Source organism: Equus quagga, chromosome 1 (assembly GCF_021613505.1).
Source record: "Equus quagga isolate Etosha38 chromosome 1, UCLA_HA_Equagga_1.0, whole genome shotgun sequence".
Lineage (NCBI taxonomy): Eukaryota > Metazoa > Chordata > Mammalia > Perissodactyla > Equidae > Equus > Equus quagga.
Window position 1 is genome coordinate 42963387 of NC_060267.1, and position 26287 is coordinate 42989673.

General features: G+C 35.0%; 1 protein-coding gene across 2 annotated transcripts in view; it reads left to right on the forward strand.

The window, feature by feature from the left end:
- Window positions 1-26287, forward strand: part of RERG (RAS like estrogen regulated growth inhibitor) — a 113898-nt gene that overhangs the window by 80603 nt on the left and 7008 nt on the right. For both annotated transcript variants that reach the window (XM_046646287.1, XM_046646293.1), the window contains exon 3: window positions 21393-21449. In XM_046646287.1, the coding sequence (XP_046502243.1) occupies window positions 21393-21449 (57 nt within the window). The remainder of the gene's footprint in view (window positions 1-21392; window positions 21450-26287) is intronic.

Below are 26287 nucleotides of genomic sequence, written 5' to 3' on the forward strand. Positions count from 1 at the left end.
TTTCTGACCATAATGCTATGAAACTAGAAATCAACTACAAGAAAAAAGGTGGAAAAGTGACAAATATGTGGAGACTAAATAACATGCTACTGAACAACAGTGGATCAATGAAGAAATTAAAGAAGAAATCAAAAAATATCTGAAGACAAATGAAAATGAAAATACACCATACCAACTCATCTGGGATGCAGCAAAAGCAGTCCTAAGAGGGAAATTCATAGCAATAAAGGCCCACCTTAAGAAACAAGAAAACTCTCAGATAAATAACCTTAAACTACACCTAAAAGATGTAGAATAAGAAGAACAAACAAAGCCCCAAGTCAGCAGAATGAGGGAAGAAATAAAAATTAGAGCAGAAATAAATGGAATAGAAACCAAAAATACAGTAGAAAGGATCAATGAAACTAAGATCTGATTCTTTGTGAAGATAAACAAAATTGACTAACTCTTAGCCAGACTCACTAAGAAAAAAAGAGAGAAATCTCAAACAAATAAAATTAGAAATGAAAGAGGAAAAAATAGAATGGCTACCACAGAAATACAAAGGATTATAAGAGAACAGTATCAAAAACTATATACCAACAAATTGGACATCTAGAAGAAATGGATAAATTCTTAGACTTGTACAACCTCCAAAAACAGAATCAAAAAGAACTAGAGAATCTAAATAGACCAATCACAAGTAAAGAGATTGAAATAGTAATCACAAACCTCCCAAAAAATAAAAGCTCAGGACCAGATGGCTTCTCAGGAGAATTCTACCCAACATGTAAAGAATGTTTAATACCTATCCTTCTCAAACTATATTCCAAAAAGTTGTAGAAGATGAAACACTTCCTAACTCATTCTATGAGGCCAACATCACCCTAATCCCCAAGCCAGACAAGGACAACACAAAGGAAAATTATGGCCAGTCTCACTGATGAGCATAGATACAAAATCCTCAAATAAATATTGGCAAACCAAATACACCAATACATTGAAAGGATCATACATCATGATCAAGTGGGATTTATACCAGGGATGCAGGGGTGGTTCAGCATCTACAAATCAATCAATGTGATACACCAAATTAACAAAATGAGGAAAAGTGAAAAATGTAAAAACCCACATAGTCATCTCAATAGATGCAGAGAAAGCATTTTACAAGATCCAATATCCATTCGTGACAAAAACTCTCAGTAAAATGGGTATAAAAGGAAAGTATCTCACCATAATAAAGGCTATATGTGAGAAACCAACAGCCATCATCATACTCACCAGGGAAAAACTGAAAGCCATTCCTCAGAGAATAGAAACAAGAGGAGGGTGCCCACTCTCTCCACTCTTATTCAGCGTAGTACTGGAGGTTTTGGCCAGAACAATTAGGCAAGAAAAAGAAACAAAAAGAATCCAAATTGGCAAGGAAGAAGTGAAACTCTCACTGTTTGCATATAACATGATTTTATACATAGAAAACCCTGAAGAATCCATTGGAAAACTACTAGAAATAATCAACAACTACAGCAAAGTTGCAGAGTACAAAATCAACTTAAAAAATCAGTTGCCTTTCTACACTCTAATAATGAACTAACAGAAAGAGAACTCAGGTACAATTGATTTACAATTGCAACAAAAAGAGTAAAATATCTAGGAATAAACTTAATCAAGGAGGTGAAAGACCTATGCAATGAAAACTGTAAGAGATTATTGAAAAAAGATCAATGATGACATAAAGAAATGGAAAGATATTTCATGCACATGGATCGGAAGAATAAACATAGTTAAAATGTCCATATTACCTAAAGAAATCTACAGATTCAGTGCAATCCCAATCAGAATTCCAATGACATTTCTTCATGGAAATAGATCAAAGAATCCTAAAATTCATATGGGGCAATAAAAGACCCCAAATAGCTAAAGCAATCCTGATAAAAAAGAACAAAGCTGGAGGCATCACGATCCCTGACTTCAAAGTGTACTACAATGCTGTAGTAATCAAAACAGCATGGTACTGGTACAAAAACAGACACACAGATCAATGGAATTGAATTGAAAGTCCAGAAATGAAACCACACATCTGTGGACAGCTAATCTTTGACAAAGGAGCTGGGAACGTACAATGAAGAAAGGAAAGTCTCTTCAATAAATTGTGTTAAGAAACCTGGACAGCTACATAGAAAGGAATAAAATAGACCATTATCTTTCACCATACACAAAGTAACTTAAAAGGGATTAAAAACTTGAAGACAAGACGTGAAACCATAAAACTCCTAGAAGAAAATTTAGGCAGTATGCTCTTTGACATCAGTCTTAGAAGGATCTTTTTGAATACCGTGTCTACTCAGGCAAAGGAAACAAAAGAAAAAATAAACAAATGGGACTTCATTAGACAAAGAACTTCTGCAAGTCAAAGGAAACCAGGAGCAAAATGAAAAGACAACCCACAAACTGGGAGAAAATATTTGTAAATCATATATCCAACAGGGCATTTATTTCCAAAATATTTAAAGAACACATACAACTCAACAACAGAAAAACTAACAACCCGATCAAAAAATGGGCAGAGGATATGAACAGACATTTTTCCAAAGAAGATATATAGATGGCCAATAGGCACATGAAAAGATGTTCAACATCACTAATCATTAGGGAAATGGAAATCAAAACTACAATGAGATATCATCTTACACTCGTCAGAATGGCTGTAATTACTAAGACAAAAAATAAGTAGTGTTAGAAAGGATGTGGAGAAAAGGGAACCCACTGCTGGTGGGAATGCAAACTGGTGCAGTCACTATGGAAAACAGTATGGAGATTTCTCAAAAAATTAAAAACAGAAATACCATATGACCCAGCTATCCCACTACTGGATATCTATCCAAAGAACTTGAAATCAACAATTCAAAGAGACTTATGCACCCCTATGTTCATTGCTGTATTATTCACGATAGCTAAGATGTGGAAGCAACTCAAGTGTCCATCAACTGATAAAGGGATAAAGAAGAAGTGGTATGTATATACAATGGAATACTGCTCAGCCCTAAAAAGGGACAAAATCATCCCATTTACCCCAACATGGATGCTCCTGGAGGGTATCGTGTTAAGTGAAATAAGCCAGATAGAGAAAGACAAACACCTTATGATTTCACTCATATGTGTAAAATAAACAAACACGTGGACAAAGAGAACAGATTAGTAGTTACCAGAGAGGAAGGGCATTGGGGGGTGGGGCATAAGGGGTAAAGGGGTACATATATATGATGACTGACAAATAATAATATACAACTGAAGCTTCACAAGTTATAAACTATTATGACCTCAATAAAATAAAGTTAAATTAAAATGATGTGTTATATATAATACATGGCTGAGTTGAAAGAAGAATGAGAGAATATTGAGGAGGCAGAAATAAGAGAGTGAGGGAGTTCTGGAAACTACTTGTCTTGTAAAAAAGCTGGACAACCTTCCAATTTCAGCCCTGAAATGTAAATAGCTTCTAAATCATCAGTCCTATCCTTGCTGCTAGAAAAAGGTGAACAAACAAAAATCATTACTTTTCTTGGACCAGTCAAAAAATTGAAGTTTCTGGGCAATCCATCATATCCTGAAATCTGGCGAGACTAGAGAATACAGAAAATCATAGCCAAGATTCACTTACCTAGACAGAAGCTAATGGAACTGTGAACTGATTGAAAAAGGAGACAACGTGCAAGAATAGATAGGTAATGTAAGCAGAGAGATGGGAACTTTTTGAAAGAATCAAAAGGATATGCTAGGAATTAAAAACATTGTAACAGAAATGAAGAATGCTTTTGATGAGCTCATCTATATACTGAACACAGCTAAGGAAAGAATCAGTAAGCTTTAAAATATGTCAATAGAAACTTCCCAAACTGAAATGTGAACAGAAAAAAGAATTAAAAATAAAAACATAGGGGGCTGGCCCCATGGTCTGGTGGTTTAGTTCAGTGCACTCTGCTTTGGCAGCCTGAGTTCAGGTCCCAGGTGTGGACCACACCACTTGTCAGTGGTCATGTTGTGGCAGCAACCCACATACAAAATAGAGGAAGATTGGCAACAGATGTTAGCTCAGGGCTCATCTTCATCAAGCAAAAAGAGGAAGATTGGGTACAGATATTAGTTCAGGGCGAATATTCCTAAGCAAAAAAAAAAAATGAAAACATAAAAAGAAATAAAAACACAGAATGTCCAAGAAATGTGGGATAGTTCCAAAAGATATAAAATGCACGTGGTTGTAATGCCATAAGGAAAAGAAAGAGAATGAAGTAGAAGAAATATTTGAGATAATAATGACTAAGATTATTCCAGAACTAATGACAGACAACAAAACCATAGTTCCAAAAAGCTCAGAGAACACTGACCATGATTAATACCAAAAGATCTACACATAGGTGTATCGTATTCAAACTGCAAAAAACCAGACAAAGAATATCTTGGGTGTGTGGTTTGGTCATCTTACCTATAGAGGAACAGGGATAAGAATTATACAGTGGACTTCTCATCAGAAACCAACCAAAAAGAGAGTGTAGGGAAATATTTAAAGTGTTGAAAGAAAAAATCACCAACCTAGAATTTTATATCAGTGAAATTATCCTTCAAAAAAGATTTTCTCAAAGAAAAACTGACAGAATTCATCACTAGCAGAACTGCCCTGCTAGAAATGTTCAAAGCAGTTTTTCATGAAGAAAAAAAATGATATAGGTCAGAAACTCAGATTTACTTAAAAAAAGTAAAGACATTAGGAGCCATCCCAGTGGCATAGCAGCTAAGTTCACACACTCTGCTTCAGCGGCCCAGGGTTTGCCAGTCTGGATCCCAGACATGGACCTACATACCACCTACCAAGCCATGCTGTGGTGGCAACCCACATATAAAATAGAAGAGGATGGGCACAGATGTTAGCTCAGGGCTAATCTTCCTCAGCAAAAAAAGTTGAGGTTTGGCAGTGGAAGTAATCTCAGGGCTGAGCTTACTCAAAGAAAAAAGTAAATAAAACCATTAGAGAAGGAATAAATGAAGGTAAAATACATTTTTTTCTGTTGGTTATTCTTAATTGATCTAATAGATAACTATTGTTTAAAGTAATAATATTAACCATGTATTGGGTGATTATGCCATATGGTTAAGTGAAATGAATGACAATAATGTTATAAAAGATTGGAGAGAGAAATTGGGAATATCCTATTATAAAGTAACTTGCACTAGCTGTGAACCAGTATAGTATTATTTTAAAGTGGACTTAGTTGTAAATTTATATCGCAAACTCTAGAACAATCACTAAAATTTTCTTAAAAAGAAGTGTAATTGATATGTTAAGAGAGGAGCAAAAATGAAGTAATATAAAATGCTCAATAACATCCAGAGAAGCCACAGAAAGAGGGAAGGAGAAAAAGGAAACAATAATTGTAACAGATAGAAAATTATTAGAAATATGGTAGATATTAATTCAACTATATCAATAATCACTTTAAATGTGAATATCTCCTACACCAGTTAAGAGAAATTATCAGAATGGATAAAAAGAACAAGAATCAATCATATGTTGTCTCCCAAAAAACCCCAACAACTTTAATGACACAGGTTAAAAGTAATATTAGCAAACCAAATCCAAACCAAATGTTGTATGTTTCCATACAACAATGTATAGAAATAGTTATATACCACAACCAAGTGGGATTTATCCCAAGTATGCAAGGCTAGTTCAACATTCAAAAATCAATTAATGTATTCATTCTATCACATGAACAAGCAAGAGAAGAAAAATCACATATCCTAATAATAGATGCAAGTAAAAGCATTTGACAAAATCCAACATCCATTCATAATGAAAACTCTCAGCAAACTAAGAATAGAGACGAGCTTCCTCAACTTGATAAAAAATATCAACAAAAACCTACAGTTAACATTATAATTAGCAATAAGAAACTAGAAGTTTCCTTACTAAGATCAGGAACAAGGAAAGGATGACCCTTTAACCACTCCTTTTCAACATTGCACTGATGTCTGACCTAAGGCAGTAAGACAAAACAAGAAAATAAAAGTTATACAGATTAGAAATAAATGAATAAAACTGTCTTTGTTCACAATGGCATCATCACCTATGTAGAACATCCAGAAGAATAGATAAAAACACTCTGGACCTAATAAATAATTATAGCAAGGTTGCAGGATACAAGGTTGGTATACAAAAATCATTTGCTTTCCTATATATCAGCAATGAACAAGTGGAATTCGAAACTACAAACACAATAGCATTTTTACTAGCACCCCAAAAATGAAATAATTAGTATAAACTAAGAAAATATGTATAAGATGTATATAAGGAAAACTACAAAACTCTGCTAAAATAAATCACAGAACTAAATAAATTCCATGTTTATTGGTAGGAAGACTCAATGTTATCAAGATAACAGTTCTTCCCAACTTGGTGTATAGATTCAATGCAATCCCAATCCGAATCTCAGCAAGTTATTTTGTGGATATAGACAAACTGACCTAAAGTTTATATGGAGAGGCAAAAGACCCAGAATAGCCAACACAATATTGAAAGAGAAGAATGAAAGTGGAGGACTGAAGTACTTGACTTCGAGATTTACTATAAGCTACAGTAATCAAGACAGTGTGGTATTGGCAAAAGAACAGAGAAATAGATCAATGGAACAATGTAGAGAGGCCTAAAATAGACCCACATAAATAATATCAACTATTTTTGACAAAGAAGCAAAGGCAATACAATGGAGCAAAGACAGTCTTTTCAACAAGTGGTGCTGAAACAACTGGACATCCACATGTAAAAAAGTGAATCTAGATATAGACCGTATACCCTTCATGAAAATTGTCAAAATAGATCATAGACCTAAATATAAAACACAAAATTATAAAACTAGAGGATAATATAGGAGAAAATCTAGGTGACCTTGTGTATGATAATGATTTTTTATATACAACACCAAAGGCAGGATCCATGAAAGAAATAATTGAGAAAGTGAACTTCTTCCAAATTAAAAACTTCTGCTCTACAGAAGACACTGTCAAGAGAATGAGAAGACAGGCCATAAAATAGAAGAAAATATTTTCAAAAGACATTTTGATAAAGGACTGCTATCCAAAATATACAAAAAACACTTAAAACTCAAAAATAAGAAAACAAACAATCCAGTTTAAAAATGGGCAAAAGATCTGAACATATACTTCAAAGAGTATATGTAGATGATGCCAAGTAAGTATCTAAAAAGATGCTACACATCATATATCATTATGGAATTAAAAATGAAAACAACGATGAGATACCATTACATGTCTATTAGAATGGCCAGATCAAAACACTGACAACATCAAGTGCTGACAAGGATGTGGAGCAACAGGAACCTTCATTCATTGCTAGTGGGAATAAAAAATCGCATAGCCACTTTGGAAGACAGTTGATGGTTTCTTAGAAAACTAAACCTACTCTTACAATACAACCCAGCAATCATGCTCCTTGGTATTTACCCATATGAGTTGAAAAGTTATGTCCATACAAAAGCTGGACATGGATGTTTATAGCAGCTTTACTAGTAATTGCCAAAACTTGTAAGCAATCAAGATGTCCCTAAGTACTGAATAGATAAATAAACTGTGATATATCCAGACAATGGAATATTATTCAGTACTGAAAAGAAATGATCCCTAAAGCCATTAAAAGACATGGTAGAACCTTAAATGCGTTTGCTAAGTGAAAAACGTCATCTGAGAAGGCTACATACTATGTATATGATTTCAACTATATGACCTTCTGGAAAAAGGCAAAACTGTGGGAACAGTAAAAAGAACAGTGGTTGCCAGGAGTTATGAGGGAGGGAGGGAGGAATAGGCAGAACACCTAAAATGACTCTAAAAAATAAAGTGTATTTTTAAAAAATGGGCAAAAGATCTAAACAGACACCTCACCAAAGAAGATATATGGACGGTAAATAATCATATGAATAGATTCCCAACATCATATGTCATTAAAAAATTATAAGAAAACAATAATGAGATAATACACACCTAGTAGAATAGCAAACAAATAAAAAAAAATCAAAACAAAATTGAGAGTACTAAATTCTGACAAGGATACAGAGCCACAGAAACTCTCATTCACTAATGGTGGAAATGCAAAAAGGTACAGTCAATTTGGAAAACAGTTTTGCAGTTTCTTATAAAGCTAAACATAATCTTACCATAATCCAGCAATTGTGCTCCTAAATATTTACCCAATCTATCTGATAACTTACGTCTACATAAATACCTTCATGCAAATGTTTGTAACTAAAACATAATTGCCAAAAATTGGAAGCATCCAAAATGTTCTTCAATTGGTGACTGGATAAACAACCTGTGGTATATCCATACAATGGAATATTCAGCAATAAATAGAAATAAGGTCTCAAACCAAGACATAACATGGAAGAACCTTAAATCCATACTGCTAAGTGAAAGAAGTCAGGCTGAAAAGGCCACATAATGTATAATTCCAACTATGACTTGACACATTTACTGGAGGATAGGAGTGAAGGAACAGCCATTCTATCTTTTTGGGCTTTCTTCCTTCAGTAGTACTGGAATAGCTCCTTAATTATTCCTCCTGTCTCCAGCCTTCCCTGCTTCCCCCTAATTCATCTTGGCACTGAAATGGCAGTGACCTTTATAAAACAAAAAGATGGTCATGTCATCTTTGTGTTTAAAATACTTTAATGGCTTCCTGTCATCTTAAGCATAATTAGAAATTTCTTAGCTTGGCTTATAAGCTCTTTATAATGCGGGTCCTTTTCCAGCCCAATTTCCCACAACTTCTCTCACTTAACACTCTTATTTTGCCAGACTCTAGTTCTCCATACACACTGTGACCTTTAAAGTCTCCATGGTTTTAAATATAAAAGATGGCTAAACATAGCAAGCAGTAGGAGTGATGATGGGGCCGCAAATGGAGAAGCTCTATTTCTAGAGGTAACCTCCCTGGACTAGAGTCATAGCTACAGCCTGTTAAATCTGTATGTGCCCATATAGTCAGGAAGCAAAAGGAGTCTGGAGCAGAGGGCATGCATGAGGAGAGTAACTTGTAAGATTCTTGGCTGTTTATAAAAGAATGCGTTCAATGGGGCAATACAAGATATTCCTCTGCTTCTCTGGGATACTCAGTCACTCTGAATCACTTTTACGCTCCAACAAAGTCCAAGTGTTTCCGGTTTCCAATTTCCTATTTGCTCCAGTAATATAAGCATAGGAAAAAAAAATCAGATGTCAACACCATATGTATTTCCTCTCCTAGAAAAAGAAGTACAAATTAAAAATCCAAATTTTATACCCAAATCCTTGAGAATTTAAAAAAATATTTAGTACAATACAGATAATTATATTTAAAGATGATGCCTTGGTATGAAATATTATTTTTAATAAAAATAATAACAAATTATAAATTATTAAATTTAAAACTCGTTTAGGAAATTTAGTAATTTATTTCTTAAGCATCACTCATAATTAAAGTGAATAATTTCCAATTTATATAGAAGTGGTTTCAGTTTTTAGGCACAGAACCATAGCTTTTGATTTATTAATCTTAAAAATGCAAACAAAAATGCAAAATTACATCAATTGATTACATATTCCAAGTTTAATTCTTCTTGTTTCTACTTTCAATTTAAATTCAGGAAGAATTTATTGTTATTCAATCATACAAGTTAATTTTTTAATCTAACCTCTACTCTCTATCAGACATGTTAGGAAATACAAGTCACGCTTCCACCATTTTCCCCATTCTCATTTGTCACCCTAAAATCCAGTTGTCCGTTTCAAATTAACCCTTACCTTACCAACTTTCAAGACTTGGAATGCACTGAAGCTAGGCTAGGTTTTCAGAGATGAAGGAGTTTTCCTAATAATTCTTAGAGATTACACCATTTATCCTGAAGAAATTCTTTGTGCAGATAACTTACATTTACTCTGTAGCTCTTTCTCAGAGTTTTTTGTCATAATGCAGAACAAGTCAAAATTTTAAGGCCCAAACAAACGCAATAATTTAAAAGCAATCCCTTGACCTCCACCTGGAACTAATTTACTTCTCATTTTAAGTTCTGGTATTATAAAGCCTTCACTTTTATATTGCATTAATTTTAAATCTCCATTAAATTGCTCAATTTCTATGTTTTTGTAGGGCTTAAGGGTTTTTTATGTTAGTTTGTGTGGCCCTTTCATAGGGAGTAGAGCAAGGGGGGAGGTGTTGTAGGAGTTGGGGTATGGAGCTGCTTCAGAAACTACAACTTTATGAACAAATTTCTGTCCCCTGGTTTGATATGTTCACTTTTTTAGTTCAGCTAAAAATTTTGAGGAATTGAGTTGAGGGAGAATATAGGAAGCAAGAACGTTCACATGAGATGAGGCTGAAAATAAAATTCTGTGCTAAGTCCTCTTCTCTTACTTTAAACTGTCTACCTGAGACATCTTTATCACATCTATTGCAGTTACCAGTCACCAGAAAGTGTCACTCTGACAATGATCACTCCTTCCAGCTTCAGGCTGTGGTGTCAGCTGCCTATGGGGCAGTGCTTAGCAGTGCCTGTGGCATGATAGATGTTTAACAAATATATGTTGAATCTATAATGGATGGATGAATGGAAGGATAGAGGACAGATGGATAGATGGATGGATGGATGGATGGATAGATGGATAGATGGTACTTCTCTACCTGGATGTTTTTATTAATGTCTCATGTTCATCATGTTCAAGTCCAGCCTCACTTGCTCATAACTCATTTCCCCATTATATTCTACCTCAGAGAATAATGCTACCCCAAGACTTTTATTCCATATAGACTAATCCCTCTCCCTCACTCTATCTAATCAATGAACAATTTCTATAGGTAACCAGATCAAACTGAGTCATCCCCCTACTCGGAACTGCTCTGTGCCCATAGACTTCAGAGTCTAAAATCCATGCTCCTCAATGTGACATATAAGCCCCTTCCTAGTATGGGCTCCAGAGAACCTCACAACCTACCCCTGACATAGCTCCTCCCACACACCACTCAACCTACGCTGAACCACTTGTGATTCCCAGCTGAACCAGGCTCTTCCACGTCTTCCATGCCCTTGAACATGATGCTCTTTGCTTGGAATGCTCCTCCTAAATTAGCAAGCTTCAACTCATCCAAGACTCAGGTCTCAGTTCAGCTCTAGTATGAAGTCATTTCTAATATCTTGCTTAAGGAATCCTCTCAGTCTTGCTTTCTTTGGTGCCTAGCACAATGCTCAATAAATATTTATTGATTAAATGAATGTGTGTGAAACTCATTTGTGTGGGGAGGAGAGAAAGAGAGAACCAAATGGATAAGCATTTAAAACTTATTAAATTTAGTTATCAGTAAATCTATCTGAATCTGATTTCTCTGCACACATCTTTGTTCTGAGCCCCTCTCCTTAAGATCTGACATTTCAAATCATACAGTTTGCTGGGGGGTGGGGGGGTGACATCTCATTTCCAGTCCAGGCTATTTCTGTCCCCTTTCTTTCCAGCTCCTCAGTTCAGAAAGGGCTTTTAGCCCTCTTCGAGTGGGAGTCTTGAGATTCCAAACTGGCACATTCTTGGTTTCAGTAATCACAGCTGTTAAGCCAAAACTTTAAAGAGCTGTCCTGGCACCCACATGGCCTACTAAAGCAGGGCTCAGGGCTGAGATCTCCATAATTCACTCTGATTTGAGGCACAATGGCCCATGCTCCTTGGAGGAGGCTAGAGTAGTCACAGAAGGAAAGCACTGCTAAAAGGCAGAACATGAACGTGGGGGTTGATGGTTGAGGAAAGACCCAGGAATAAGGTACGCAGGACAAGCAGTGTTAGACCAGGTGTGGGAGGATAGGGAAATTTGGAGGCTGCATTTGACAGGAGGATGATAGAGGTCCAGGAAAGGGAAAGAAGAAAATATTATATTATGTTTATATATTTCCTCATATTTTATATTGCAATATTCTATTTTAGGTAAACTGTCTGGTTTGCTGTCTCTAAGATGAAACAGAAGCAATCATAAGATTGACAGTTTATACCTCTTGCTCTGATTTTGTCTATTACATTTTCTCTTCCAGAAAGCAAGTTTTTCTGCCTCTGAGGTACTAACGTCAGTTAGACTCACCTCAGTCCAGCCTTCCTTCTTTTGCGCAGGCATCATAACAGAACTTATGTTGGATAATATCCTAAATTATCTGCATATCTTTTTATTTTTTCCAGAACATGCAAAGGTTCAAACTCTCAACTCCTTAAGAATAGAAACTGTATCTTATTTTCTTTGCTGTCTTCCTCATTGCCTAAAATGGTTCCCGATGTTCTATTTTTTTGTTGTTTGAAGGAAATGGTTGCTTATCACGTACTACTTTATGTCTGCATCATTATATACTTGTTTTCCTCCTTGGCTGCATTCTTAAAGACCTTTTCAAGAGAAAAACAAAAATCTTATTTATATCAAAGTTTCCTTCTTGCTTCTTGAAATTCATATTCTCTTTCTGTGTTGCCATGGTTTCTGGTCATGGATATTCCCTCCACTAGGGATGAAGAAATCTAGTCATGAGCAAAAAATGCACTTTTCAAAGTGTGCCTCTCTGTAAGATGTATGCTTATGTGGAAAAGAATTTCAACCATTCAGAGTTAAATCGTAATCATGGAAATGTTAAAATATAGTGGTATTAAATATTGGAAAAAGCATCAGTTTGAAATAAACATACCTGGGTTCAATCTCAGTTCTGTCACTTACCTGCTCTGTAAAATAGACAAGTTTATTTTCTTTTCAGTTTAAATTTCTTACGTGTAAAATAGGAACATTTATTCCTACTTTTAAGAGTGTTTATCAGAAACAAGCTTGTAGTAAGTATTCAGTACACTCCCTTTTTGATATTTAGCGTTCTAAAAGTCACATTAGTGTTTTTATTTAAAACATGACTAAAACCTACCCAATGGTATTTCTAAGAATATTTACACTTTAATCCAATGGCTAATATGATTACTAAGTTGCATGAAATAAATTTATTCAGCAATAAACTATCTCCACAGATGTAGGGTACGATTCCCTCTATATTTGTCAGTATGCTCATTTTTACTTCTCTGAAACTTTTTGACCCCTGAAGGGTTGGAGTTAAACTTAGGGTTGATAGTAATGTGAGGTCAGAGGTAGTAGTTCCCCTCGGGCCTAAGAGAAATGGCGTGGTGTGTCCTTCCCTACACGGTCCATAGGTTTGCAATGTAGGTTGACCCATCAGGTTTTCAGTGGACATATGAACTAGGCATTGACCCTGAGAAGTGGTGATAACATATTCAATGGAAGTTCCACTTTAAAGGACATATTTTTCAAATAATAAAAATACACTAGAGTACAGAGCTAAGTATGATAGTAATATGGAAGCCAAGTAATTTATCCAAATTTTAATTGCTTCCTCATTCATTACTCAAATATTTATTGAGCATATATCATGTATCAGGGAGTATGCCAGCCTCTGGAGATAAAGAGGAAAAAGGCTTAATCTATGACCTCAGATCATTCACAGTTTGTAAAACATCGAGGAATATAAATGAACATTTACTAGGCAGTTGTACACGTTCTTTAATAGAGAAGATACAAATGACAATTTCATGTTACTCTGGGAGTAATTAATGGTTTGGGAAGGCAGAGAAGACTTTGAAGAGGAGATGATCCTTCACTAGTTACCACAGGTAGAAATGCTATCTGGAGAATAGTAACATTATCCATGAGTCTGTTGCATTCTAAATATGTCCTTCTTTTCTCCTTTCTTTGATTTAGTTTCATTCTGGGTTAATTCCATCCAACTTAATATACTAACTAGTTTTTAGCTTGCTTGGACTTTCAAGGGTGCGAAGTTAAAAGAGAAATCAGCCTGAAAATATTTACGGAGCACCCAAAATAAGAAGGATCTCTGCATTATATCTAAAATAATAATAAACCCTGAAAGAAAGCTTAAAGAAACATACAAGCAATTACATTAAGAAGATGAAGCAAAACTGTGTCATGAGGATGATTCCATTGTCTGTATATGGGTCGGTACACCACAGATTACAGAATGAAAGGAGCAGTGTTCGTGCTCTGCACTGAGACAATAAAAGAAGCTTATGAATATTCAGAAGCTTATGTCTAGAAAGTCAATTTTTTTCTAGAGACATTTCAGGCTTTATTTTCACCAGGGTTTCAGTTCTTTTCTTTTGTGATGAAAGCAATGTTGAGTAACTAGACAATATGTTTTCTTCAAGATGGACTCTATCTGTAAAATACGTACAACATTCTCCCCAAATTTTTCAAATTAAGAGTTAGTAACAATAAAAGAGTACACCGTAAGACTCTTAAGCTCTCTGGTGGCAAATTCCTCAGCTGTAAAAAGAGGGGATTCCGCGAAATGAGTCAGGTTCCTGGGGTCGGACAAGAGTGGGCACATATTTCAGAAAGAAATGTAAGTAATCTGAGCTTCAATTTCTTCATTGATGTATATGCACACATATATATATATATATGCATATGTTCCTTACTACAGGGCAGTGAGGAGTAAAGATATATATGTAAAGATCTGGCACAGTGCCTGACCTAATAGTGCACACTCCATAAATGAAGGTGGAAAACAATACTAACAATGTTGCATTATTTTTAAACCTTTTTCCCATTATAATTTTTATGATGTTGTTTAAATTGATGTTGTGCTTAGTGAAGTGAGAAAAAAATTCCCAAGTGGTATTAAACTTGTCCTTCTCTTTTTTCATTATTTTTCAAATATGCACTATATTTATTGTGGTATTTTAACTATAGATCATTAAATTCAAACTGAAGCCCATTTAGTGTTGATTTTGCCACTCATGTAGGCTTGCTGATACACACCATTGCACCATGGATTTTTCTGGCCAAGTAAAGACATTGTAGGTACATTGAAGGGGAAAGAGAGGAAGGGAGAGAGACTCTATCTCTTAGCTGTGTCCTGATTTTGAGAAGTTTCACACTTGGGATACTGTGTAAGTTTATTATAATATCTTCATTATAGTTTTTAAGCTTTAAAATTTCTATTAAACATTGAAAAATTTGTTGTAAAAGAAATAGGGAAAATAATTCAGATAACAAGTGTTGAATATACATACAACACAGAGTGGACTATAATTGTGCTAGTATTATCCACATTTGCCTTATTTGCCTTTAATAAATATTTTTCTTTGTTTGTAACAGAATGCTTAAAACCCTTTGTGACATAATTGTCATAAACATAGTAAACTCTTGTGAAAGGCCATTAAGAAATATTTCAAAGTTAACCTAGTCCTATCATTTTAAAGTAATTGTATATATTTTTATGACAGTCCTGCAGGCCAAATTAAAACCATGTAAATTACCTAATACATATTCACAATAACTTTTCATTATGATATGTATGCAGGAGGTAATAAGCTCCATGGAATCAAGGGTTTTCATCGAGTGTGTTACAGGCAAAATTCAAAAGGTTTTCATAATGTGCAGGTAAAGAATAGTGTTCCTTGAAGTACTCTTAATTGAAGCAGAAATTCTTTCCCTAGCCTAAAACATCTGACCTGTCCATTTGAAACACTTTTAGCTGGATTTTTCCAAAACAATCAATTGACCACAGTTCTATTAGCACATGATCATTTTTCCATGATAAATGCTTATGATTGTATGCTACTGAGTTTTAGGATACATTTGTTACACAGCAATAGCTAACTAATACAGAAAAATAAGAAAAGTTTCACAAAGGAGGTTATATTTTAACTAGATTTTGAAGGATGATTAGGATTTTATTAGTTGGATAAGGACTTTCAAGGCAGCAGTAACAACATGATTAGAAGCACTAAGAGATGAATGTGCATGATGTTATTAATAGGATAGTCAGTCTGGTGGGCTGATGTAAGCATAAGGAGTGATTAAAACTGAGGTTGCAAAGGTATTTGAGGATCCTCGGGAAGCAAAGGAATGAACTCTGAGCTGCAGGGTGAAATTGCTATCCAGATATTATAGATGAGAAAGCCAAAATTTGAAAAGGAGAGGTGACTGGAAACTGCTTTAACTGATAGAGAATTCAGTACATGTCAGTGAAGAGATGAAAATTTCTTTCAGACAATAGGACTAGATTTTTATATTAAGGATAATTCTTTAAAAGACCTACAGAGATGAGCAATAATCACAAATGTTTAGGGGGTCATATATGCTGAAGTATCTTACAAAACAATTGTATTAAATATACATTGTTAAGCACATTATTTCATGAATTGTATAAGTGAAAAACAATGACATAACAGGATTTTTTTAAGAATATGAACCTAAAAAGTAATATTCGAAAGCTCTGTCTGAATCTCTCCTGAGTATATCTCTTAATTTTTTTTAGAGTATAAGAATATCATGTATGGTAATCATTTACCTTGAAAATTCATTTACCTTCATTTCTTTCTAAAAGTTGATTTATTGTACAGCTCATATCCAGTCAATTTTCGTGTGAAAATATTATTCTGATCATTAAAGTTAGTACTTCTGATGTCTGCCTCATCTTGGTAATGATGTCAGGAATTATTTTGAATAACTAGCCCAGACGCATTAATCTTTGGAAATAGCCTGACTATTTTAATGTAGAAATTTTGCCTTTTAGCCCTTGCTTATAAATGGAACACTATCCTATTGAATTATTACATTGGTGTCACTTTAAATAATATTTCCTTGGATTAAATTCTACTTAGTGAATTTTCCATTTTGTTAGAAACCAATTTTCATTCATAATAATGAAATTCAGTGCTAGTAATATGAAAAATAAACCACATGTGATGAAGAATTATTCAAGTAGCTTATAAATTAGGCAAAATGAGGAGAATGTTCTTCTCTAGATTATCCATTAGACACGTTTGGCTTAGTTAGTGGAAAAGTTTGGGTTTCAAGGCAATGAGAAGAAAATAAGATATTTCAGAATACAGAAGCTTAACTGTAACTAATCAAATATGTCAAACCTTAACACTTCTGGAAAAATAAAACCTTATATCAGACTCCTAGTGGAAGCAAAGGTGATCAATACCACCATTTTATTTCAAAAGACTCTTTTGCTCAGAATAGTTGGGATGAAAAGGACAGGGTATTCAAAATAAAATTAGATCAACTTTATAGGAACCATTTTAATAAACTACAGAAGTATAGTTTGCGTCAGGATCATAAAATAGCCATTCTAAGGCAATTCAGATTGTATAATTACATAATCTTTTAAGAAAAAGCTATAAAAGATGGCAAGGTTCTGTTGTGAATTCTCTTGAGTTAATTTTTCTGCTTATTCTCTCCATGCCCGGGTATTATTTAACTGTAAAGAAGGGTGAGATATGACATGGATTGATATATCTTTTTCGTCTATTCAGCAAGTATTTTTTAGTCTAAAGTGTGCCAGACACTGTTCCAGACACTAGAAAACAGTGTTGGATAAAACAAATTACATGCTCTCATGGAATATACATGCTGAAGAAGGAATCAAGTAACGTAATAATAATAATGAGCATTTCAGTAGCTGTTATTGTTACTATTATTACTAGTAGTGGTGGTAGTAGTAGTAGTAGTAGGTGATTTATGGAACACGTGACTAGGAGACTGGCAGGCAATGACCTCATCTCCTACTCCACCCACTCTTGCTCATTCTGCTTAGCTGCACTGGTCGGCTTAATGTTCCTTGAGCATGTCGAGCCAGCATTCCTACTTTAGGGCCTTCGCACTGACTGTTCCTTCTTTCTGGAACACTATTTGTTCCAGATAGCTTCCCCCATCTCTTTCTTACATCACCTTCTCAATGGGGATTACCCTGGTCACCCCATCTTAACAACTCTCAGGCCCTCATCTCTGAATGCTGAATCCCCCTTACCTTCCTCTGCTTCTTTTATCCCATAATACTTATCACCTCTAACATACTATGTAATTTATTTATTATTTTTATTTTTCATCTGTCTCCTCCTGGTGGAATATAAGCTCTGTAAGTTCAGAGATCTTTGTCTGAATTGTTTACAGGATTATTCCAAACACCTAGAATACAACCTGGTACAGAGTAGGCACTCAGTAAATATTTATTCAATGAGATGAGGTCAGGGAGCATTTGAGAAAAAGATGCGACATAAGAGGGTTTACATTTTAGCAGAATCACTGGCTGAGTGTGGAGAGTAGTTTAAGGGGGTTCTGGGGATACAGATAAAGTAGAGACACCACTGAGGAAGTAACTGTATTATCATTAACAGGTGAAACATTGTTATGAGAGGTAGTGGTGCAAGAGGTGAGAAGTGGTAAGATATATCACATATGAACATTACATTCTATTATGAAGCTATAATAAAATTTGGGGCTAAATAATACTAATGAAGTTTTATAATTATGTCAGTAAATGGTGAATGTCACCTAAGCATCTCAGACATGATTTAAATAACAATAGAGCCTTTAGCAGGTATCACTTCCACAGATATAAAATTATTTTCATTCTTTAGACTAGAAATTTTAAATTAAAATATTATCAAAAAGTTAAAAATATAGAAAATTCATTTGTCTTTTCCCTGAAGAATCTATGAGAGAGAGAGATGAAAACACGTCTTCAAAGGATGAACATATGACATGTCAATTTTTAAAGCAGTTTTTGATGTTTTTTACTACATTTGAAGTAGATTGAATTCTTAAATTTATGATTCTATTGTTAAAATAACTGTCAAATAATGATGTGTGTCTCTTTAAAAAGTGAACATAAAGAAGTTGAGATTGATTTCTTTGATTAAGCCCAGCAACACTGCCCTGTTGGAAGGAGGGTAGCTGAAACTGAGCCAGTAACCCAGAAGTCAGCAGGAATCACTCATCAACAACAAACACGGTGTCTCAGACAGGCACAGGAACCATGTCTATAGTAATAGAATAGGTTCCTTATAAATGAACCCCAGAGGTAATTTACTCCAGTATTAGACAAAATTCTAACAAGCCTGTTCATATGGCTTATCAGTCTTTAGAATGAGAAAGGTAACAAAGTAGACATACAGATGCATAATAAAGGTAGTCTCAGTGACTGTGGCCAAAACAAAGCCCTGGTATTTGAGGGAAGAAGAAATTATATATGTGTGTATGAATACATGTATTCATACTAAAAATACTCAAAAGCCCTGGCATTCTAGAGTTGTTTTGACTCAACTACTCTGCAGCTTCTAAAAGTATTGCCACGTAACTGCACAGGGCACAAATCAAGGTTCTTAATGAAGATCCAAACATTTAAACATGATTCCGTTATGTTTAGTGTACATGGTTTTGAAAGGCAATGGAATGTCTAATACATTTTAGAAAGATTTCTTCAAGAAATGACTAAAGTTTAAATGGTCTTGGAATTGGGGTACTTCAAATTTTCCTTATGTAAAAAATTTCTTTAATAGGTCATTGCTTGAAGATGCCAGATAAATGAATTTTTCTAGGTTGTAAACTTTAGAGTTAAAACTATTTATTCTAACAAAAGATGAAACTCTTTGAATAATGCAGGCAATTATGTTTACTAATACTGCTGATTTAAAAATGGAAAAATATCTGTCTAGTGCTTACTACTTCTTGCATGCAACAAAAAGCCTTGATCTCAAGCGAGTGAACAGTGACAGACTGAAAATTGCAGATAAAACCACAAGTTCGCTCACTGTGGGAAGTATTATAGGGTCAGTGGCCTTGCTACTTTAGGCACTGCAAATATTTTGGCTGAAAGCCAGCCTCACACTCTGTAATTAGAAAGAACATTGCTACTTTCAGTCTCCAGCCAAGCCACATATGCTTGTGGTCTGTTTTATGAGGTTCTCATTGCAATTTGCACCGCGATCTCTCATACAAGATGCTACGGTAGGGGGTATATACCTCTGTTGATCCTAACAGAGGCAATGGACAAATGAGATAATGACAGTAACTTTCAACTAACTAGTCTTATTTTTTCAAGGAGTATCTTTAGACTACTACAGCCACAGCATTTCAGAAAAAATAGAAATACCCTAATAATAGATATTTTTAAACTATAAAATATGATAGACATTGATTCTTTAGTTAGATCCAGTGGGATCCCAGAAAGACCATCAAGGGTCTTCAGAGGGCTCATGAGTCAACTGAAATTATATGCCAAATTGTGTGTATATACATTCTCCCAGGGAAAGGATCCAAAGCTGTCATTCCATTTTTGAAGTGTCTGTGACACTACCAAAAAAATTTTTTTGAAGAGATTAAAAACCATTCTTTTAGGGGCCAGCCCCATGGCCGAGTAGTTAAGCTCGTGCACTCCACTTTGGCAGCCTGGGGTTCGGATCCTGGGCGTGGACCTAGCACTGTTCATCAGGCCATACTGAGGCGGCGTCCCACATAGCAGAGCCAGAAGGACCTGCAACTAGGATATACAACTGTGTAGTGGGGGGCTTCAGGGAGAAGAAGAAGGAAAAATAGAAAATTAACAACAGATGTTAGATCAGGTGCCAACCTTTTGAAAAAGAACCCACTCTTTTCAACTATAATACAAGTATAAGAAGTGGTGAGTATGTCTTCCACCAGTTTTAAGGACAAGAGTCCACATACCTCAGCACTTCTCTTTCTCCGACCCATCTTCTAGTTAAATATTATCCAGATGGCCTAGGCCTTAACTTCAGTTTAGGACAATGGATAAATTATAGACTTTAGAAACAGACTTCTTGGATTCAAATCCTGACTCAGCCACTAACTAGCTAGGTGAGCTCAGTTAAATTAGTTACCATCTCAGAGCCTCAGTTTCCTCATCTGAACAATGGGACCAATCCTAGTACCTGCCTCATAGGGATGAACTGAGGGTTGAGGAGATCATGCACACGGACGGTATGCTTAGCACAGGTCCGGGTCCTGACACTGACTGTGAGTATTTCATCAGCATCACTTTTGATGAGCTTTAATGAATTACTAATAAAATCCTTAATTTTGAATATTTTTTATAATACAAATTGCCAGCTAGCAATCTGTAAAAATTAACACATTTTAACTCACCATTATCAATCATTACCAATATTCAAACTTCAGAGACCTGTATTGTGATACTTTTTGTCTGAATTCATGGTTTTGCTAAAAATTTTGTATGTGAACATTTTCACATTGTGATATTGTTTGTTTTTAATTCTATGACTAAAGGAACAAATCTAAACTATTGATTAATGCACAATAAATTCATTAAAACCTTACACCAGTTTTTAAGCCACAATATGAAATTGAGAAAGTATTTGAATAAACATAAATAAATGTATTGGGTTTATATGCCAAGAAATGTTAAACACATATAATAGTCTGAGATATTTCTCTTTCCTTACAGCAAGGACTATAAGAGAATTAATATATTTGTTTGAAATGTTGCTCTTTTTTCCCACAGCTCTTGTAGTGAGATTTCTGACCAAACGGTTCATCTGGGAATACGATCCAACCCTCGGTAGGTCGAATTTTCTTTCCTTCTCGTTTTGCATCAAAGTTTATGACCCAAAAGAAAAATGACATTTTCTGTTGCAACATTTTTAAGCACCTTGCAGCTGCTCTATTGAAGCATGCAAAGAAGACCTCTAGGAAGCTAGATGTTGTTACATGCTGTCTTTGCTCAGAACCATGCAATTTTAATGCATAGATGAAGAAATCAGGTCAAACTGGAGACAAGAAGGAAGTGGATACAATGTGATGTTCTTCCATCAGGAAATGTAGCATCATTCTAATGAGAGAAAGAGGATACAGTGGACATGGCTAATCTGGTGTGGGAGAGAATGGCATGCTGGGGAGAGTGTAACAGTAAAATAAAACTTGTGAATACTGATTTTGAAAAAATGTATAAATAAACTATGTTTTCCCCCTCTTCTCTCCGATGAATCTGATTTAAGCCTATTTAAAAAATAAAAAAAGAAGCAAAAATTGATGTCTGTGGATCTTGAAAGTGGCAATAATGTTGATGTATGAAGTGTTCGTTACATGTATTTTTCATAGTCCATAACGGAGTACTTACTAGAAATCTATTTATTTATCAACTTCAAAATAAAACTGAAAATCCATGGGTTCTAAATTAAGCTTAACATTTTACTCTGAATTAAGCCTTTGAATTCTTGTTTGTTATGCTTCAGGACCCCAGGTGGTTTTGTAAAGGGCAACAACTTTGAAATCCAGCCACAGAGGGAAAGACATACATCATTTTATTACCAGGCATGGGGTGCCCCAGGCTGAGTGGGCCTTACTCAGAATGGTGAAATGGGCAACGATTATTCCTGGGTTTGTTTATTTGTTTGTTTTTAGATTATCACTCCAAGGTTACATAGGTTGAGTTTAAAAGGGAGCTTTCTTTCCCCTGTGCCTCATTTCATTGCTTTTACTTATTCATTCAGCAAATGTGTATTAAATTCCTCCTATATGTCAGATTATTCTAGGTTCTGAAGACAAATCGATAGGCAGAAAGAGAAAGCCTCTGCTTTTCTTGAGCTTACCATCTAGTAAAGAGAGAAGAGTCAACAAATAAATATATGTCAAATAATGATAAGTTCTATGAAGGAAAACTGAACAGGGAAGGGGACAAAGAGTGGTCTTATAGTTTATTTATTTAATTTTTAATATTTTAATCTGTCCAGAACTTATTTTAGTGAGAAGTACAAGGTGAAGACCCAACGTTTTTTCCACACAATTGACCCAATTGTCCCTCTAGTATTTATCAAACAGTCCCCACCTTTCCCCACCACTCCCCATGTTGCATTTTTTTGCATTTTGGACCATTTACACTAGGATGCAGTTCTAGACTTGCTCTTCATATCTAACCTGGACTTTTGATAATTGTACGCTTTTTAGAACTTGTTGATACTCAGTAGAGAAAGGCTTCCTTCTTTCCTTTTTTTTTTTTTTTTTACAAAATTATCTTGGCTACTATCTCCAGTTTATTCTTCCAGGTCAATTTTAAAAACTGTATCATAACATGCCATGATTTTGATTGGAATTGCATTAAGACTATAAATTACTTTGAGAAGAATCACATCCTGATGATGTGGAATCTTTTAATTTAAAAGTATAACATGTTTTTACGTTTATTAATCTTTACTTCTCTTTTTTTGCTTTTAAATAAATTATTTAACATCAATAATTTTAACATGTTTTTCATATAGCCAAAATCTAATCTTAAAATGATATATTTGGATCTAAAAATGCACTTGGTTTAAGAAAAAACCATTCATCATCTATTGTCTGTAAATACTTTTCTGTTTTTTTTTCTTAGGATTGGCTCTGAGCTAACATCTGTTGCCAATCTTTTTGTTTTCTTTATTCCTCTCCCCAAAGCCCCCCAGTACATAGCTGTGTATTCTAGTTGTAGGTCCTTCTACTTCTATTGTGTGTGACGCTCCCCAGCATGGCCTGATGAGCAGTACTAGGTCCGCGCCCAGGATCTGAACCAGCGAAACCCCAGGCGGCAGAAGTGGAGCGCGGGAACTTAACCACTCGGCCATGAGGCCAGCCTCATCTTCTCTTATACTTTTATTACTTACATAAGGTTCACAAAGATTATAGTTCCTGAGAATCTTAAGGATTTATTGTTATTTATTATAGTTCAGTAGAAAAATATTAATTTTATTAAGTTATAATAATACATCTCAACAAAAGATGAAGCTTATAAAAAATGGTCTCATAAAACTTTTTAACTCTCTCTGAATATGTTCTAGTAACTAACATTACTATTTTTAATTAGTCTTAAGTGAACCATTTTCCCTTTTGTTTTTTTCATTCTGAAAAACAACTGCTATTAATAGAGATCTGCCTGCATCAGTAATGTGTAATGCAGGCTTCCTTCACTAAGAATAATGAAACTTTACTCAGTGACCTTGTACTGTACTGTTCAAAGAGGACTGCAGCTGCTAAGCAACAAGAGCATTGATCAGACTTCAGGAGTATCAGATACATGACTCTCTCCCAGGGGAGGGCTTCATTAACTCATCCTGGAAACTGGATTTGTGTGTGTGTGTGTGTGTATACACGTGTGTGTGTACACGTGTGTGTGTGCTAGAAGTTGCTAATGTTCTAGCCTACAGGAGTTCCCAATCTGTTTGATTCAAGAGCAGTCAGCATTTCCTGGGCTTAACTTCCTACCATCATAGAGTTTCAAATCCACCACTCAAAGGGAAAGCTACATTTAAAAAAAGAAGTGGAATATTTTCACAAAACAGTCTTTAATTCTAAATTCAGTGCCTTCCTTAGAAACATGAGGCAGTTTTTCAACCTGTAACAGAATTGTTGCTCCATGAGAAGCTAAACACCATGAACAGCATTCAACATATTAACAAAATTGGAATATTTACTGCTCTGAAATGATTCTAGGAAAGAAATGCTTTCTACTATAATAGCAAGTGATTTCCAAACTCTTAAATTTCAAGACCCAATGTTTTAGTTTTGGGGTGTTTTTTTTTGTTGTTTTTTTTTTTTTATGGAGAGGAACTATCATCGGAATTCCAGTTAGGGATGTTAGCAAGGGCGTAAGGTGAGGCAGAACTAAATATACGTGCTACTGGCACTCGCATTTTATAAGAGAAGGAAATATTTTTAACTTCTAAGTGTTTTGAAGGATATAATCTAAGATAAAAGATCTATCCTTTACATTGAACAATTTTGGTTTTTCTTAAATTTTTCTCATTTCAATGTGGACCAGTGAAATCTTTGTCAGAGGCCAGAGCTGGTCTGTGAATAACGTTTGAAAACCAGCACTGAAGCCTATAAGATTTGGGACTTGGACTGTCTAACCAGGAAAACCTGCTGCTGCTGCTGATGGCAGCCATGTTCTGGTTGGAGAACAACAGGATCCATGTTCTGATTAGATTCTAAAAAAGAATTTATACTTCCAAGAGTCATATTACCTTCTGGAAATACTGATCGTGGCAGAGAATATAGTCAAAACCTTAGATCATGAGCAATTGTGTGTGTGTGTGTGTGTGTGTGTGTGTGTGTTGGGGGCATTTGGAGAGAAAAAGAGAGACTATATTCTAGCACCTTCCACTACTACTGCTGTATAGGAGGCACTCTACTCTGTTTGAATGGATTATGGTGTCTCTATCCGGTGGGACAGGAGTGAGGGTAGGAAATGGAAGACATACTGGACCCACTGGTGCTTTGATTTTGCGATTGGTTCTTCCTGCCTGCGTTACAGTTCCCTCTGTACAAACTTGGGAAGTCTTGTACAGAGAGAGACACATTCAGAACAAATTCTCTCAGCTGGATGCTAAAGCAGAAGTGCTTGGCCAACTCATAGAACTATTTAATATTGACACAGCAAGGAAATTTGAGATTGTCATTTGACAAATAAGGAAACAAGTCCAACAAAGTAAATTTATCCAAGATTACGTGGATAGTTTGTGGTTAGACCAGCAATAGAACTCAAGTCGCTACAATTTCCATTCTAGCATAAATCAGCATTACTAGCTGCTGTTGTTACTGTACTGGCCAAATGTCTGTATTAATATGTTGAAATTTGCAAATAAAATTAAATTAGGATTAACCATATACAATATCCCTTTGAGCATCAACTTCTCTTAAAGTAAAAAAATATACTTCTATTTATAAAAATGTTACTGAATGCAGATTTAAATCACATATCTCTCATATATAGTGACATTCAGATATAATTTTTAATATGCCTATTCCATCTTGAAACTAATATTGGTCTTACAGTATACAACATTTTGGTTCATTTAGAAGCATCTCTTAAACAATCATCCCCCTATCTTTAAAAAAAAAAAAGACTCAAATGATCATGTTGTGTTAGGATGAACAAAATGAAAAATGTGTCCACCCTCTAAACACATACATATTTTCCCTTATCTTTTAAAATTAATACAGTTTAATTCCAAGGAGTACTTAAATACATTTTTTAGAATTATCTTTAGAAAGGCTAGCACATGGATATACAACATTTTGCCTTTGTAGGCAATACTTCCACTGCCTCACATGTAGTTTGGGTTTCTCATGAGAGAGAGAGAAGAGGCTTTAAGAAAAAAAAATGCTCGAAATGGTGTTAAACCAGTACTCAGCTTCGATGACATCACTGCTGCCACCCACTGCTACATCTGTGGCGGACATTCCCTCATTTCCTGCATTTTATCATTTTCATTTCAGTTAACACACAACTTCATACAATTTTCATTATATTCTGTTTCCCCCCTACTGTGGCCTTCTGTGGTTGAAATACATATCCTATTTATCATGGAAGCAACAGAGAAAAATATCCCTGTCTGTCAGACAACTTTTGGTGCAAAGAGATGGAAT